At 35.5% G+C, this 14315-nt stretch overlaps 2 protein-coding genes across 2 annotated transcripts; both read right to left on the bottom strand.

Moving 5' to 3' along the window:
• Window positions 1-6704: 6704 nt before the first annotated feature.
• On the bottom strand, window positions 6705-9609 carry LOC108478953 (pentatricopeptide repeat-containing protein At2g17210). Its single transcript, XM_017781405.2, has one exon. The coding sequence runs from the start codon at window positions 9069-9071 to the stop codon at window positions 6840-6842; it is 2232 nt and encodes a 743-aa protein (XP_017636894.1). The 5' UTR covers window positions 9072-9609; the 3' UTR covers window positions 6705-6839.
• Window positions 9610-10411: 802 nt separating this feature from the next.
• LOC108478393 (probable serine/threonine-protein kinase PIX13) lies at window positions 10412-13115 on the bottom strand. Its single transcript, XM_017780850.2, has 7 exons — window positions 13012-13115; window positions 12639-12784; window positions 11953-12287; window positions 11713-11848; window positions 11459-11601; window positions 11171-11294; window positions 10412-11063 (listed from the first exon to the last, which is right to left on the bottom strand). Exons 2-7 carry the CDS (start codon window positions 12691-12693, stop codon window positions 10657-10659), a joined length of 1200 nt encoding a protein of 399 aa, XP_017636339.1. The 5' UTR covers window positions 12694-12784; window positions 13012-13115; the 3' UTR covers window positions 10412-10656.
• Between the last annotated feature and the right edge of the window lie 1200 nt (window positions 13116-14315).

Genomic DNA, 14315 nt, shown 5'->3' with positions numbered 1-14315 from the left:
GTAATAAAAATAAAGTTTGCTAAAAGGATTAAATAGCTCAAGTGTTAAAAGAAGGAAGATTTAAAGGGAAATTAAGCCTAAAAGTGAATAGGCTGGACGGCAAAGGCAAGAAAATCAGCAGAAAAATAAGGGAAATAAGGGCAAAATTGGAAATTTTACAACTTTAACATATAAAATAAGAATAAAATTGAAGAATCTAGAGATCTCTTCATATTTTATCAGCCAAAACGCCATAGAAGGTCTGGAGAAAGCTGGTTTTTCGTATTTTACATCATGTGAGTTTAATTCTTGCTTTTTCTTGATAATTTTTATGTTTTTATGACTTTTACAATTAGGTCCACTTATAGAATTCATTAGTTTTTGATTTTATGGGTGAAATTGGAAGTTACCCTGGATGGATAAGGGAATTTTATGATGAATTATTATGAAATTTAAGTTCTAATTTTCATATTAAGGTGGTTTTATTAAGTGATTTTGATAGAAAATGATATTTAGGACCTAATTGTGAAAAAGTTGTGAATTGAAGGTTTCTGTTGAAATTCAGAATAGAAAATATTTTGAAATAGTTTATAATGATAAAATAAAGTGTTAATTGAGAAAAATTAGTTCAATTGATGGGTGAATTGAGTAGGGACTAAATTGTAAAAACTGTAAATTTTGGGGTAAAAGTGCAATTTCGAAATTTAAACAGCATAAATTGTGAAGTGAAATAGAAATCAAATAAATGCTAATGAGTAGAAATATTTTATATTATAGATCAAGAATCCAAAGAAGAACGAGGAAAAGAAAAAGTTGCGGAATAGTCCCTAAATTTCAATATCTTCTACAAATTAGTCCAGGTAAGTTCATATGGCAAAGTTCAATGTTTTGATATGAAAATCTTATGATTGTTAAAGTATTTTATTGTTGATGAATACTATCAATTTGCATTAACTAATAAATAATGTGTAACTAAAAGTACAAATTAGTAGGAACACTGGATTTGAGTGCTTCTATTCTATGACCCTGATGAATTGACGAAAAATATGTGATAAGTGCGCTCGTTTAAGACCATAGCTGGGCTATGGCATTGGTGTAATGTGATAATGTGACTCCGTATAAGACCATAGCTGGGCTATGGCATCGGTATAATGTGATAATGTGATTCCGTATAAGACCATGTCTGGGATATGGCTTCGGTATGATATGTGAACCGTGTAAGACCATGGCAAGGCTATGGCTTCGGTGTGTGATGCGTAACAATGTGAAAGTCCATAGTTTACTATGGCAATGTGATAATGAAGCACTCAATTCCCTTATTGTTCCCTAATTTGACAATGAAGTAAATGAGAAATGGGCCTAAGGGAGTTAAATTGTGAGTAGCTATATGGAAATTATTCCAATGAGTTATTAATGAAATTGTGATTTGGAGGATGAAATAGTTAAACTAATAGATATATGATTGTGTACAATATTTGATATGATTTGTGTTTTTATGCCTATGAGCTTACTAAGCTTCAATAAGCTTACTTGTGTGTGTTTGATAATTTCTTTTGTAGATTGAATTAAAGAGAAGTTGGTAGATCGGATCAACACAACAAGGCACACTATTCAGATCAATTCTGGTAGTTTTTGTTTTATGTTTAAAGATTTATATGGCATGTATAGAGTTTGAATGAATTGCAGTAAAGATGTTATAAACTAGTTAACAATATTTGTACTAAAACAGTTTTTGGTAAGTAGCAGTAGTTTGACTTTGAAAAATTACTAAAAATAGTAGAAATGGAATTAAATAATGAATAAGTTATAGAATCGAATCTTGATGAGTCTATTTTCATATGGAAGAAGCAAAACAGGTATATGAGCTATATTTTATGAGATGTTTAAATTTTTGTGAAACAGGACTAGAGCGATTTTTGGATCCCCTATTCTGACTTTGGAAATTCACCATAAATTTTACAAAGATAATTAGAAGTCATAATTTATATGTACAGATTCCTTATTGAGTCTAGTTTTATTAGAGACAAACGGCATAGTCATTGAAGCTCTGTATAGAGAGATATCTGATTCGTAATACACAGAGGTTAGAGTAGTCAAACCCTGAAACAGGGGAGATTTTAACTAATAAACTATACTAATTGGCTTGACTAAAAATTCTAGAAAAAAATTGTAAGTATATATATGAGTATAAATTCAGGGAAAATTTACAGATTTGGATTTCGAGTTTTATAACTCGAGATATGAATTATTTAGCAACTATGACGCAGTTGGACAGCTTGTCTGAAAAGTATGATATAGATTATCTGAATTTGGTTAAGTGCTCAAATAAGTTTAATAGTGCCTTGTGCTCGACTCCGGCAACGGTCTCGGGTAAGGGGCGTTACAGCCACTCCATTCCGCTGTGGTGTATCCCTAACTGTGAAGTGTCGGTGTCGAACAATACCATACTCTTGGTACACATCGAAGAACGGATCACTTTTATATTCCCCTCCATTGTCCGTCCTAAGCCCCTTGATTTTCTTGCCAGTCTGGTTTTCGATCATAGTTTTCTATTTAAGAAAAACTCCAAGCACTTCATCCTTAGTTCACATGGTATACACCCAAACTCTTCTGGAAAAGTCATCAACAAAAGTAACAAAGTAGTGTTTTCCTCCCAACGAAGGTGTTTTGGAAGGCCCCCACACATCTCAGTGAACATATTCCAAAATACCTTTTGTATTATGGATAGCAGTGCCGAATTTCACTCTCTTTTGCTTTCCCAAAACACAATGTTCGTAAAATTTTAATTTGCAAGCCTTTTTACCTTTCAACAATCCTTGCTTTGCCAGAATTTGCAAGGATTTTTCGCTGGCATGTCCCAACTTCATATGCCACAACTGCATTGAGTCCAATTCTTTGTTACCGGAAGCTGCAGCGACTGCTCCAATAACTGTACTACCTTGGTAGTAATACAAGTTATTTTTCCTGATACCCTTCAATATCACAAGTGCTCTAGATGTCACTTTTAAAACCCCATCTCTCATAGTAACAACTGAACCATTGGATTCCAAGGCTCCGAATGGGATGAGATTTTTCTTCAAACTGGGCACGTACCGAACATCAGTCAGAACTCTGGTTGATCCATCTTGATTCTTTAATTGGATTGAACCTATCCCAACAGCTTTCTGAGCATTGTCATTGCCCATATAAACAACTCCTCCATTTAGTTCTACTAAATCAGAGAACCACTCCCAGTTAGGGGACATATGATAGGTACAACCCGAATCCAATATCCACTCATCTGAATGGAACGACAATGATGATGCAACCAGTGATAGTTCGAGTCTTTGGTATCATGCTTTGCAACACAAACATCTACTGACTTTTCCCTTATTCTTGACTTTGGACAATTTTTCTTCCAGTGGCCTTTCTCATGACAAAAGGTACATTCATCTTTCCCGAGTCTGGACTTTGACTTTGATCTCCCTTTCTGAGTTTTCTTTTGCGTGTATGAACGACCTCGGACTACTAAAGCTTCTGTATCTCTGATTGAGTTTTTCTGTTTGTCCTTCTTTCTCTGTTCATAACTGTATAAGGCCGCACAGACTTCGCTCAGAGATATATCACTCCTGCCATGAAGTAGAGTAGTTTCTAGGAACTCAAACTCCTCAGGAAGTGACCCCAACAGTATCAAAGCCAAATCTTCATCTTTGAATGTCTCATCCGTATTTAGCAAATCAGTGACTAACTGATTAAATTTGGTGATGTGATCATTCATGTGGTACCTGGGACGTAAGTGAAGCGAAACAGTCTTTTTTTCAAGTGGAGCTTATTTTGACTGTTTTTCTTCAAAAAATTTTCTTCAAGTGCCACCCACAACTTATTTGCAAAAGTCTCCTTTGAAAAAGCATACCTCTGCTCTCGAGAAAGGCATGATCGAATTGTGCCACATGCCAACCGATTGATCGCCTTCCAATCTTTCTCCTGTACATCATCTGGTTTCTCTTCATCAATGGCAATGTCTAGACCCTGCTGAAAAAGGGGATCTAGAACCTCACTTTGCCACATACCAAAATGGCCCGTGCCATCAAAGATCTCCACGGCCAATCTTGCATTTGCAATTGTCGGTCTTGTCCACATGGACGATGTTGAAGCTCCTACACCGACCATTTTCTCCATAATCTTTCAATATACCTAAGGAAATCTTTTCTGATGTGGAAGATCAGTTTAAACTGCAACCACAGAGCATACTACGATTAACCTTTGGCTCTTGATACCACTTGTTATTCCAATAGGGTCAGAAGCGTGTAAATTATTTTACTAAAAAATCACACAAAGTTCAATTCCCAAGGAAGAGAGGTGGATCACAAGGATCTCTTAAATACCAAGTCTTTCCTTAGTCAGAATATCCCTTCTATAGTAATTTAATAGCACAATTAAATACTACTATTATACCCTCAAATATTGAAAGAAAAATAGGACAAGAAAGAACACAAGAGTTTTAACAAGGTTCGATAAATTATACTACGTCCTCGGGCACTAACACTAGATGATAACTTTACTATCTCCAAAATATTACAAACAAATAGAATTCCTTAAGAATTCTCAAATGGGAGAAGAGAGAAAACTAAGAGAGAAAGATTTGTTGGGCTGGTTGAAATGAAAAATGATTAGCCCTATTTATAGTTGAGGTTCAGGGACCAACTTGCAAATGGCCTAAAAAATTATTAAACAACTTGCCTATCACTTTTTCTTTCGGTGCCAATTGGACCTCCCATTTTTGACTTTTCAACACCCCCTTAATTGACTTTTCAACATGTATTACATAATTTATATTATAATTTAATATTGAATATAGAAATACTACTGAGTTATACTCAGCATACGTTTGTTTCTCTCATGCACAGGTTAGATACCTAGGAGTTCTATCATTGATTCAACATCTAACGACGATCCCGAACTCAAATATGGTGAACAGTCTTTTTTTTTGGTTTTGGCATGTACCTAAGTTGTGATATTCTAGTTTTGGTCATTTTATATCTTGATGGTCATTAATGGTATTTAATTAAATACATGTGTATTGGAAATAATCAATTTGTTGATAGCTTGGAAGCGTTTTAATTTGGGTTAATTGCTTAATGTTGTCATGAATCAGTTGGTTACATATTTGGTTTTCTGCTTGATGACTGTTTGGAACTAGTTAATACATGATATGCCTAGTGATGTTAGTATGGAACTGGTACAAGTCAAATTATAACTATGTTTTACCTTATTAGCTTTGGTATTCTTTGTATCTAAGTTATAATGTTAGAATAAACATCAAATATGAGATGGTTAAATGACTTAACGTGCTCAAGATTAGTATGTTTGATCAATTCCATTTTGAGTTGCTTTGAATTATTGAAATGTAGTGCCAATGAGGATACATTGGTTAGGCACTTAAGTTGAATGTTTTAACATGTTTAAGCTTGTTTGAATGAGTTTTTAAGGTATGTAAATGATTGCTTTTGGTTTGGCTTGGTACCCAAGTGATGTGTGAATAATTGCTTTGTTTTAGAAGCCATTTTAAGTGCACACGGCCATGTGTCTTATTAATTTTAGGTACAAGATTTTTCACATGGTCTACGATATGGCCGTGTGACCATATTTCGAATACACACATGGTTTGGCACATGGTCTGCGACACAGCCATGTGACCTTATTTCGAATACTCATACGAGTAGGCACATGGGCTAAGACATGGTCGTGTGACCCATATTTCAATTTGTACATGGTTTGACTATATAGTCATGTTTCTAAGCCACAGGATCTAGGCTCTGTCACACGGCTTTGCCACACAACCATGTGACCCTTGTTTCAAAACTTTCTCAGCTTTTTGTTTTTAATTCAAATTTATCCATGTTTAGTCTTGAATTGTTTTTAAGCTTCCATATAGTCATTATCTATCTGAAATTGATTAATTAGTGTGATTATACAAGCATGTATGTGATAATTTAATAACTATTTGTGATTTTAGATTATAAATTGCTTGTCATTGTGTGGTATTTGTTCGTAGCATTTTATTGCTTGGGTCTGGCGACCAGACTGAGTGAGAGGTGTTATAGGTTCATACTCTTTGGAACTGGCACAGTCACTCGAGATAAGCCATAATAGAGTTCAATAAAGAATGGGATGGTTTGAACAATGCAATCATATTTGAAAAGAATTTTGAGTATTATAACAATGCCATCATGTTTGAAAAGAGTTTTGAATTGGATCATTGGAGAAAGAAGGATAGCATTATTATAAGGATGGGATGCTATGTGTACGGTTGTCGGTTTAGTTCACATTCTCCAATTAGAACATTCTAAGCTCCAATATTTTTGAATTTTAAAATTTCAGTCTTGAGTAATTTGTGGAAATAATAATCTAACGTGACATTTCACATATGATAATATGTTCGTTGAATTAGATTTTGGAAATAGCAAGATTTAATGAATCTAATAATTATCGTTTGATGAGACTGAAATTTTAAAATTCAAAAATCACAGGGACTGATAGCAGAATTTAACCATTAAAGTTTAAATAAAAAGATTTGTTTATTTCTAATAGTAATTTGGGTTGGGTTGGTAGACCGGAATTCACAACACTTTTCCATGGCTTGATTTGTAGGAGTCAAATTTACCAGGTGGTGCAGATTGCCAGTCCTTGAACAAGTGGCCAACTTACCACTATTGTTCCTGCTACAACTACAATTTTATCAGTAGTTGGATAAAATTTTGATTAGTGGATTTGATAGTAGGTGTGTCTAAAATTTCATTTTCTTTTGAATTTACACTCTCCTTGACCAGATATTGAATTTGAACATTAAACCTTGCTCCTTGGAAGATCCAAAATATACTTCAGCATTCAGTCACACCCGACTGAATCCCTTCCTCGATATACATGCAACTATGCAACTGCTGGACCATGATGTTAATCTCTTGAGCCCGAAGGTTGGAGCAATCCCCAGCAACAAAGCTACATGCCCTGTTTCCGACTTGAATCATACTGTAACCAGCAGAGAACCTCACCCCTTGTTCTTCTGCCAACTGCTTCATTATTGCTGCCTGGTCCCATGAACCTTCAGCAGCATACATGCTTGATCCCAGCAAATATCCAGCCGAGTTCATCGGCTCCAGCTCAAGAATATGAGAGAGTGCTCCTGCACCAACTTCCTTGTTTCCATGGCTTCTACAGGCACTTAAAAGAGCTCCCCAAGCTCTTGCACTAATCTTAACACCACTAGGGATCTGGTTGATCAATTCCATTGCAAGGTCCACCTTTCCTGCCCGACCCAACATGTCGATCACACATGAATAATGTTCCATCCCAGGTACTATCCCATATTCATGGACCATAGATTTAAAAAAGGTAAGCCCTTCTTCGACTAACCCTCCATGGCTACATGCAGATAGTGCTGAGAGAGTAGTCACAGAGTTCGGCTTCAGACCTTGCGATTTCATTTCTGAGAGCAATGCCAATGCCTCTCTAGGGAGACCATTCATACCGTATGCTGCTACCATCGCACTCCATGACACCACATTTTTCCACTGCATTTGATCAAAGATCCTTCTGGACGTATCAATGGCACCACATTTTGCATACATATCAACAATTGCAGTTGCAACAGCTACATTGGCCACCATGTCTCTTCTGATTGCAACTCCATGGGCCCATTTTGACCTTCCCAGTTCGGCTGAAAATGAACATGCTTCAAGAAGGTTTACAATGGTAATAGCGGTGGGCTTCTCCTGCATTTTGGTCATCTCACGGAAGACCCTGACGGCCTCATCAGGCTTGCCACAGTGAGCAAACCCAGCTATCATAGTGCTCCATGTCACCACATCCCTGCCCTCCAAGCCATCAAAAAGTTTCCATGCAAGATCAACGAGATTACACTTCGCATAAGCATCAATCAAAGAATTTATAACCAATTCATTCAATTCGTACCCCCGTCGTATTACTAGACAGTGAACGGACTTGCATGGAGATGCGAGCACAAAATGTTTGCATATTTGAAGAAAATTCGATAAAGTCACCTCATCTACCTCGACCCCTTCCTCCCCCATCAAATTAAACAATAATAAAGCTTCTGAGTACTTCTCATTGAGGACAAATCCATATAACATAGAATTCCATGAAACACTATTCTTTTGGGACATGTCCCTGTAAACTTGAAAGGCAGAATCAACATCATTACATTTCGAATACATATCAATTAAGTAGTTCCTTACAAACAAATCCTCATAGCCTCCTCTTCTGATCACTACTCCATGGACCAACTTTCCCATATGAATGTCTCTTAATCTCCCGCAGGCCTTTATAACAATTGCAGCAGTTATTGCATCTGGTTGGATCCCATCCTCGGACACCATTTTCTGAAACAATTTCAAGGCAATATCCGCTTCCTCTCTTTGCAAATAACCCTCAATCATTGCACTCCAGGAGATCACATCTTTGTCAGACATTTCATCGAAAAGCTTTCGTGCACTCACCAAGTCTATATGTACATACATACTTAACAGGGAGTTTTGAATGGAACCCATGGCGCATAATCCACTCCTAATTATGTACCCATGAATTTCCAGTCCTTCAAGGTAAGCTCCTACATCACGACATGCCTGAGTTACAAGAATCAATGTGGCAGTATTTGGTGCAAAGCTAGCTACCCTAGCTTTATTAAACCACTGTAGACCTTCTTCTATATCACCCCGATTAAGGTGCTCATAAATAATGATATTCCAAGAAACTGAATCCCTGTTTTTCATGCAATCAAACGCACGCAATGCTGATTCCAAGTCTCCACGTTTCATGTAAAAGTCCAAAATGGAATTCCCAATGGAAGTAAATGATTCATAACCTTGTTTAATGAAACGCGCATGCATTGTTTTCCCATAACATGTGGAGGAAAGGTTTATACATGCTTTGAGAATGGAGGAGAAGAATGAAGGATCTGATGGTTGAACTCCGTATCTCAGCATCTCCCGATAGTTAGATAACACCTCAACCCATTTCCCAAAACGTGATGACTCTTGGATCCCCAAACTCCAGCCTGGGAGCTTCGAAACCCAAAGGTTTGTTGGAAAGCGCATTGCGAATCAAAACACATAAATGAAACTAAAAAACGGTAATGGCATCAAAGCAACAAAGAACCATAAAGAAATAAAGGTAATGGTTACTAAACTTCACATATTTAGGCCAGTATGAATTGCGTACTGGACGACCAACCAGGCGTATGGTTTCCATTGTAAAGGATGAAAAGCTGCACACTGTCTATTCTAATTTGGTTGAGGAGTGGGTCATACCCAAAGTCCCAAAACATGCCATTTTTGCTCCAGTTGTAGGAAGGCATTAGTCCCGACGGACGGTAATGTGCCAAGCTTCCAACCAGTTCCATCCGAGTTCCTGCAAACTAATTTTTCTTCTTCGGTTCGCAATCCAAATCATGACGGGATCGATATAAATGCATAGATTCATGCCTCCCTCGATAGAAAGAGAATCAAATTAGCTTAACTGAAAATAGGACTAGTGAAGTTGTTACAAGCGACGGGTTCACTAAATTGTGCTCTCGCACACACCCAAAGTGAACCAACCCTCAAATGGTTTGTGGTTTATATTTAACTTTTTCCGAAAAATGGTGACACTTTTTTTTAAAAAAAAAAACTATCTTGAACTTAAAATAATTTGGCCACGTGTCTCAAGCATACTGCATCCGCTATCTGATATGATGAGTTTCGAAGTTTTTTTTTATTATTTTAATTTTAAATTTTAAAATAAATATTGTGTTATAAATATTACTGAAACAACCTTTTGACTTGGTGAGTTCACTCTAATAAAAAAAGAGGACTAATTTCCTATAATCTAAAATGTAGCTTAAATTTCTAAATAAATTCTTTTATTAGGTATATAATTAAAAATAAAAACGAAGTCCTACTACACCATGTGTGTGAACTTTATACTTATGTTTAAGGTGTAACCTTTATACTTATGATGTAGTTAAATAAACCGCATAAAATAATTATATAAGTGATTAACCGAAGTGATGAAATACATTAAACATTGTGTAACTTAATATTATTAGTCAGATTGTAATTGAATCTGATCATGAGTAGAGTTGATTCCGGGCCAAGGTCGATATAAAATTTTAATTTCGTTTTCTAGGTTCGGTTCAGTTCGAAAAATAAGTTTAAAAATTTGTCTAAGCCCAATCTATATTAAAAAATTAAACTTGAGACAAACTCGACTCAACTATCATAATTCATTTTAGATTATTATTTGCATATAAAAACATAACTTGATATAACAGACCTTCAAGTTTAGACAAATAGCCTAATCCTTCATCAGGTCTATTAGCTATCAAGTTTCATTTGGAATGGAAGATGCAGTTGTGAATCAGAGCAAGAAGTGTAAATATAGGGATCACATTACAACATTTGGTTTTTATCTCTACTGTTTGTGATCAATAAATATAGGGATTTGTGGTGTCAAACAGCGCAATACGGTAGGTGAAACTATTCTAACCAAGTTATCAAGCACAACTTGCTATACTTACTGAAACAAGTGCTATTTAAATAAACTCCTAGACTATTGAACAAAATAAGGAAATGGGAGATGTTTGAGAAACAATCGACATCTTAATATTGAGACCTGCAACCAATTTTGCATAGATGAAGTAAGTTATCTCACCCCATGCTTTGGAGCAAGTGGAGAACGATGGGGCAGTGACTGCTTGCCGTGTCTGGGAGCAAAACGATTTCTTGGCTCTTTTGGGTTTTCGTTGATTGACTTAATCTGTTCCAAAGTCTCTACAACTTCTTTCATTGATGGGCGGTTCTTAGGTTCAGGTACAAGGCATTTTAAAGCAAGCTGGGCTATTTGAAATGCAGCTTTGGGAGGATATTTTCCATCCAGTCCTTGGTCCATTATGTTGTTTAACTTTCTTCTATCAGATAAATATGGTTTTGCCCAGTCCACCAGATTACATTGTCCACTTGGACGGTTCGGGTCAAGCGCTCGCAAGCCTGTTAATATTTCAACTAAAACAACACCAAAACCGTACACATCGCTCTTTACATATAAATGTCCTGTTTAATCAGCAAGGTAGCAAATCATGAGAAGAGCAAAGTAAGCTTTCTTAAATTGGCTCAGAAATGCAACTTATGAAAGCACCCAAAAATTGTATGAAGATTACCTGTAGCCACATACTCTGGAGCTGCATAACCACATGTACCCATGACCCTTGTTGTTACATGTGATTGGCTAGCTGATGGACCAAATTTGGCCAACCCAAAATCCGATATCTTGGCAGTGTAGGACTGCAATGTGTAACAATAGTAAAACTATATATATTAGTTTTATGGACTTGATATGTTTTGAAGGAGAATAATGGAAGTCATCAGCATTTAATCCCAAAAATAAAGGCTATCCTGCTAGTGTACATCTGTTATTACCAAATATTGAGGCTTGTACACAAACTTACACCATCAAGTAATATATTGGAGGCTTTGAAATCTCTGTAAATTACTTGGTTGTTTGCAGTGTGCAAGAAACATAAGCCCTTTGCTGCTCCTATCACTATCTTAAGCCGTATATTCCAATCAAGCGATTGAAATGTACAACCCCCTGGAGAATGAAAACAGTAAAGAATGAAGTTAACTCATTGGATATAAGAGATGGAAAGTGTGCACACATAAATATAAGCTCAAACGAAAAGTCAGAAGCATAAACTCCTACTTCCGAATAGATGGTTTTCCAAGCTACCCTTCTGCATAAACTCATACACCAGAAGAAGCTCTTTATCCTCCCAACAGTATCCCAGCAGCCTTACAAGGTGTGGATGTGACAATTTTCCTAAGAAATTCACCTCACACTGCACCAATAAGTAGAAGTTAAAAGCACGTATTAAGATGACATGGAACAACATATTAAGTTTCTCAATAGGTTAATTCGTTCTCAAGACGGATGAAAAATGACCTGCCATTCCTTGAATCCTTGCAAGCTCTCTGGGTTCAGCTTTTTAACAGCAACAAGGGTTCCACTTCCACTCTTCCCTGATGCTTTCTCATCAAGCCAACCTTTGAAGACTTTACCGAAACCTCCTTCACCAAGTACCATGTCAGACCTAAAATTCTTAGTTGCAGACTTCAGTTCTGCAAAACTGAAGATCCTTAGGTTAGGAGTGGGCAAGATGTGGTCATTTGGAGAAGACTCATCGCCACTGGAAGCCGAGAACACGCTGTCCCCAGACATGTTACTGCCCCTAGATGTTGCAGCAGAGGATGCTGTGTTGCTGGTTGTTTGAGATATCACTATTGCAATCACAGATTTTAAATGTGCTCAATAAATGTTAATTCTAAATTTGTCAAACATATGAGGACTTCTAACAATACAGCAAATAGAACACAGCACAATACAACAATCTGAATGATCACAAAGACACAAACACAAGTCAACGGTCAAAATACCATACAAAGCCAGCAGCAAGAACTGGGTTTTTGGCCATGATTACAGAAACGAACATGGATTGTTGGTCAACTAAAATTGAAAACTAAACTGAACCCACTTAATAAAATCAGGCAATCTAATTATAAAACTATACAACAATCTTTGTTCTTTTTTTTTTAAATAAAGTTTGGGAATCAATATGTTTTGAAGGGTACCTGAACTGAGATGAGCAGTGGTGCTCGGTGTTGGACAACCCCAGCAAATCCCCATCTGCAAAGTACGTCTTTTCCTTTCCTTTTTCACTTCACTTTGTCTTCTTGTTGGAGCATAACCAGACACATAAATCAGCTGTTTTTTCCTTCTGCAGATGCCAGAGAATATATATATATCAAGAAGTTGATGATTAAAATTTTCAACTTTCTTTGACTATATTTTTAAAAAATTCGGCTTCAATTCTCTGTTTCCGTATTCCACTATCTGAGCATGTAAAGTTATGCAGTAATGATGGGTGAAATAAAATGTAGTATTTTTTCATAATGATAAGATTTGTTTAAAGAGAAAATGAAGTGCTTGTGTTAGGCAAATTACCAAATAAGACAAGACTAAGTCGAACATCATTGGTATGTTGGCTGGTAAGAAGTAGACTACAACGTTTTATCATGGGTCAACTGCCGTGTCTTAGAAAAGAAGTCAGTCAAGATAATATAATATATAACATATATTGTTATTTCATTATTCAAGGACTTCAATTTTCCAAAGACAAATTCAAAGACTTCACATTTATTGACTTGTTTAGTAGTAGTTTGGTACATCAACTTACTCGTTTTTATAATAATAAAAACACTTAATCATTGCTTTTATGCTACTATTTGGAAGTCCTTTTCTTTAACAACCTAGTAATTAAAATTCAGCTTTCTTTATATATATATATATATATATGTTTCTTAAAAGTAAAAATACATTTGCAGCGGTGGTTCAAATAGTGTATATGTGTAGTAGAGCTCATCATGGCCGGGTACGATTAAATAAAAATTTTAATCCTCTTTTTTATGTTCGGATTTCATCTCAAAAATAAGTTTAAAATTTTATTTAAGTTCATCTGATAAAATGTTAAAATCTAACTTCAATTTGCCCGTATTAGATTTTTTATATAAAAAATTTAAAATATAATATATCAAATACACTAAAATATTAAAATAAATATTTTCCAACAAATAGAAAAAATTAGAAAATATTTATATTTAAATAACACTGAGACACAGGTGTAACTTAGCAAGCAAATACCTCTAAAATAGTAGTAAAATTAATAATATAATAATAACATAATAGCAAAATGATAGTAAAACAATGAAAAAAGTTGTGACACAATAGTTAAAAATAATAACAGTTTTTTTTTTTTTTTGCAAATTCAAGTCGAGCCATGCCCAGTAAAAAAAAAGGCTACTCGAGGCCTGACCTATTTAGAAAACGGACCTTACTTTTTGTCTAATCTCATTTTTCAGGCTTATATTTTTACTAAATCTTCCCACTTTTCGAGCAGGCTTTCGACTCGACCCATTGATCAGGTCTAATATGTAGAGAAAGCAACTATGTAACTGACGCATTGACGAACATAGCACGATCAAGAGATTTGGATTTTTCATATTCGTAGTTAAGCTTATTAGCTTGTAGAAGGGTGAAGGAAATTTGAGTAAAAAAAATGTATTCATGAATTGGGTCGGGTCAAGTTCGAATTAAGCTTAAGTATAATATTAACATATTTTATACTTGTTTAAGTGTGGTTGGACCTAAAATTCTGTTCAAGCATACTCATATTAATAAATTATTAACCCAAAGATATTTTAAGATCCCGTATTATTTTTTTAATTTTAAAAAATGACCATATTATTTTA

This window comes from Gossypium arboreum, chromosome 12, assembly GCF_025698485.1.
Source record: "Gossypium arboreum isolate Shixiya-1 chromosome 12, ASM2569848v2, whole genome shotgun sequence".
Lineage (NCBI taxonomy): Eukaryota > Viridiplantae > Streptophyta > Magnoliopsida > Malvales > Malvaceae > Gossypium > Gossypium arboreum.
Note: the sequence above shows the minus strand (reverse complement) of the source record. Positions and strands in the feature narration are given on the sequence as shown.